Here is a 3,689-nt window from a genome sequence, read left to right on the forward strand (position 1 = left end):
AATTCTCCTAGAGAACATAAGATAAGATTTATTTTTCCCAAAATAACTTATCCAAACACTAGTACAATACACCCAGCTTAAAAGTGAAGAGCCCTCTTCCTTTTATTTTCAACTATAATTTTATCTTTTAGGCCTCATATCCACAGTGTTGACTACTAGTTGGGCTAAGAGTGGCCTTTCAAATTTGGAGTAAGGAATTGCGCGTAGATACAGATCCAACTCCACCACTTCATCCATTTGATCCTATTCTAGAGAATAAAATCCCAAGTGGTTCCACTTACTTACTTTTTATGTTAAAAAAGCAGTTTCTATCATGTAACAAGGAGACCAACGGCACCAAATTTTTTTCTATTAAAGCTTCCATATCTGTGTCTCTCTCTCTCTAATAAAGCAGCTAAAGAAGTTTAGGAATAAAGGAAAACTCAAGAAAATAAAAGGCATCAATATTGATGCCTTAGCTATCTTTTTTTTACTCTCCTAAGAACCCTGTAATTGCAAAAGGATTCTTGACTTGTCTTAATTCCTGAACTTCTAGTTGTACACTTGTACTTAATTCCTGAAATTCTTATACAAATCATAATAGGCATAACATGGCATAATTAGACAAATATTTGTATACTTGTTAGTTTAATTTCATAATTACTTATCATTTGTTTAATTATCAGTTTCTTACAGGGTCCTTCAAGATCCAACATTAATCAGACAGGAAATCCTATATATTGACCAAAGATCATCCTAGACTCCTAGTCTACTATCCTAAGATCAACTATTTATCCTTGCAATTAACTACTAGAAATTAAGTTCATCTTTCTGATTTTCAGGAACCCACTTGAGGATTAAAAATTCTTTCGCCATTTATTCTACTAGGAAAGTTTTTTTTAGCTTAATTATTGAGATACTCAAAACTTTTAAGCAATAAATAATGCAGCTGACTTTTATGTGATTAATTCATGAACAAGGTATCAAAGATATCATCTAAATAGTGCACTAATTCGCCGTTCAAAGGCAGCATATGTCACCCTTGGCTGACCTGGGAGACTAACAAAATATAATTGATATCCAAATTAGGATAAAGAAATACAATTTTGCTTTGTTTAAGTACATCAGCACATGACATCAATGACTCGTGCTCTTGTCATAGACACGTGCTCTTCATGTAACGCTATAAGATTTCCATTTTGCTTTTTTTCTTTTTCTTTTCTCTCTCTCAAGTGAGATAGAAACAATCAGTAGGATGGAAAGGAAAACCATATATATGATTTTGGTTATTACTATTGAATTAGTATTAGTTTACGTGTAAATATGATTTTGGGTTTGAAAAAAGTACTAAATGTTGGATCTATCGCTATAAATATATTGCATGTTTCAAACCTATATCTAGCTGTCCGGTACTGAGTGAGAGTGAGCACATCTTGATCCATGCACTTACCTACTAAATGGGGACCATCATTTTAATATTATTGCTCTTTGAATCGAGATCGAGTTAAGATTAAGATTCTCTGTTATGAACCCAAGAACTAGTTTTTGTTAGTGTATCTTCCGCTTAGTGTGGTTCAGAAAGCATATTCCGTACCTTTCTAATAATTTCTTCCTTTTATTTTCTACTTTTCTCACTGAAATTTTCATCAAATGTTTGCAAAATATAAACTCAGAGAGAAAATAAAAAGGAAAAAACAAAGGGGTGGGGGTGGGGGTGGGGGGAGGTGGTGGACTGGAGCAGGTGAGTTGGGTATAGACTGAGTCCATTGTATATCAAACTAGCACAGATAGAGACAAAAAAGCTTAACAAATTGAACTAAACGTGAGTTCTGCAAAAATCATGGTCTATAATTGACATGTGCTTTATAACTGAAGATATATACAATACAATCATCAAAGAGATACGGTAGAAAGCTGGAAGCTTCAAGAGGGTAAAAAATATCGTACTTCCCAAGAAATTAAACAACTGGAATATAAATACCAAACTTTCAAAGTTTAATTTAAACTTGGGGCAGGGGAAGCCTACGAAACAAATGTATTAACATAAAAATTGGAAACCTGATATCTCTTTTTCATTCTTTTTGGCAGCAACCTACACAAGGACTAGCAAACAAGCGAGTAACACCAAAAATCGTTTATCAATGGATAAGATGCTGTCCACTAATTTACCACTATACTTAGTTGTCCGGAAGACAGGGCACCGTATGAATCTTAATGGCTTTGAATGTGAAGAACTTCTTAATTATATATATATGTGGGTATAATATTTACATAAATTTATCTCCTACATACACATAAAAGTGTGTGTGGTTTATATGGGCCCATATGCATATGAGAAGTAAGAGAAAGAAAAAACATGAGTTATGTTACTTTTATGTATGTATAGAAGATAAATTTATCTTTTACAACATGAGAAACATTGATCCCTTAATTTAAAGCTGGTTTTATTTATATGTAAACAGCTGGTAAGTAGAGATCATGTGGTTTTTGTATAATGGGAATGGAGATCAAGGTGAGATCTTCTTAATTTGATATAGCAATTTTCATAAAAAAAAAAAAACCCAGCAAATTAAAAGTTAAAACCACCATGTGATTGTCAACAGAAGAATTGTACAATTTCCTAGCCCATCCCATTAAGTACAATTCTTCAAACCAGCTTTCATCTTCTGAAAAGTTGGAAAAAAAAGAAAAGAAAAAGGAAAATATGACCATAAATGAAATCCCTCAATACACCCGATGGATAAAGCTTAATTTCCCAAGTAATTAACAAACTGAATTTGAATGTTGGAAAAAGCAGAACAACAAGTGAGTGAACTTTCAAAACAAACCACCGAAGCAATTTGATCTTGTTTACATGCTTCGAGCAAGCATTTCTTGAAACCTTCTATCAGACTCTTGCTTTTCCAACTTGAACTTCTCATGGCAATTTGCAATGAACATTTCTGCTAGCATATCAATCTCATTCATTTCCTTCTCATTGTTTGCACCATTATTATCATCTTGAACCTTCTTCTCCTCAAGCCAACGTAGGTACCCTGCAAGCTGTGACTCAGGGCAATCATCACCACCTTGTTGCTCAGGTGTTGTTGAGTCGTGGCACAAATGAGTAGCAAACAACCCTTCATAAACAGGTTCTGGAACAGGCAAAACGTGAGAGGATTTGGAAGAGCACCAGTTATAGTGAAGCCTGAAGGAACCCATAATGATCTTCTTCTTCCGTGTGTTGCAATGCTTTTTCTGAGAAGGGTATGGGAAGTGAATGGTTGGGTTGTCCTTAAAAATCTCAACTATAACAGCTTTGACTTTAGAGAGTGCACGAATAATTCGGCACATGTGGGAGACTATGAGGGTGTGGATGATTCTTTTTAGCTTCATGGAGCTTAAGCTTGAAGATGGTGATGATGATTTTACTGAGAAAACTTGAAGAAGGTGCAAGGTTTTGAGATGGGATGGGCTAAACATTTTTGTGTGCCTAAGGGGTTAAGTGGATAGAAAATAGAAACACTGTGTGTGTGTGTGAGTGAATGTTCATTAGATGTAATTTATATGGGATACTAACCCTATCGGATTACCATTTTGCCCATAGTCTTTTGGTTTATTTAAAGGACTACCATACACTTTTTGTTGGAAAAAATAGTCAAAATACATAGCCATTGTTCTTTTTCTTTTGTGGATATGTTGGGGATAAGACCCGCTTCCCTGTTTTAAAA

At 34.4% G+C, this 3,689-nt stretch overlaps 1 protein-coding gene across 1 annotated transcript; it reads right to left on the minus strand.

The window, feature by feature from the left end:
- Positions 1–2,545: 2,545 nt before the first annotated feature.
- Positions 2,546–3,452, minus strand: LOC133292064 (uncharacterized). The gene has a single exon (XM_061490447.1). The coding sequence runs from the start codon at positions 3,439–3,441 to the stop codon at positions 2,830–2,832; it is 612 nt and encodes a 203-aa protein (XP_061346431.1). The 5' UTR covers positions 3,442–3,452; the 3' UTR covers positions 2,546–2,829.
- Positions 3,453–3,689: the final 237 nt, after the last annotated feature.

This window comes from Gastrolobium bilobum, unplaced genomic scaffold (assembly GCF_033153095.1).
Source record: "Gastrolobium bilobum isolate Gb01-03AN ecotype WA unplaced genomic scaffold, APGP_CSIRO_Gbil_v1 utg5369, whole genome shotgun sequence".
In the NCBI taxonomy this organism is placed as follows: Eukaryota; Viridiplantae; Streptophyta; class Magnoliopsida; order Fabales; family Fabaceae; genus Gastrolobium; species Gastrolobium bilobum.

Coding starts and splice junctions, on each gene's coding strand:
- LOC133292064 (XM_061490447.1), bottom strand. CDS start 3,441: ATGTTTAGCCCATCCCATCTCAAAACCTTGCACCTTCTTCAAGTTTTC.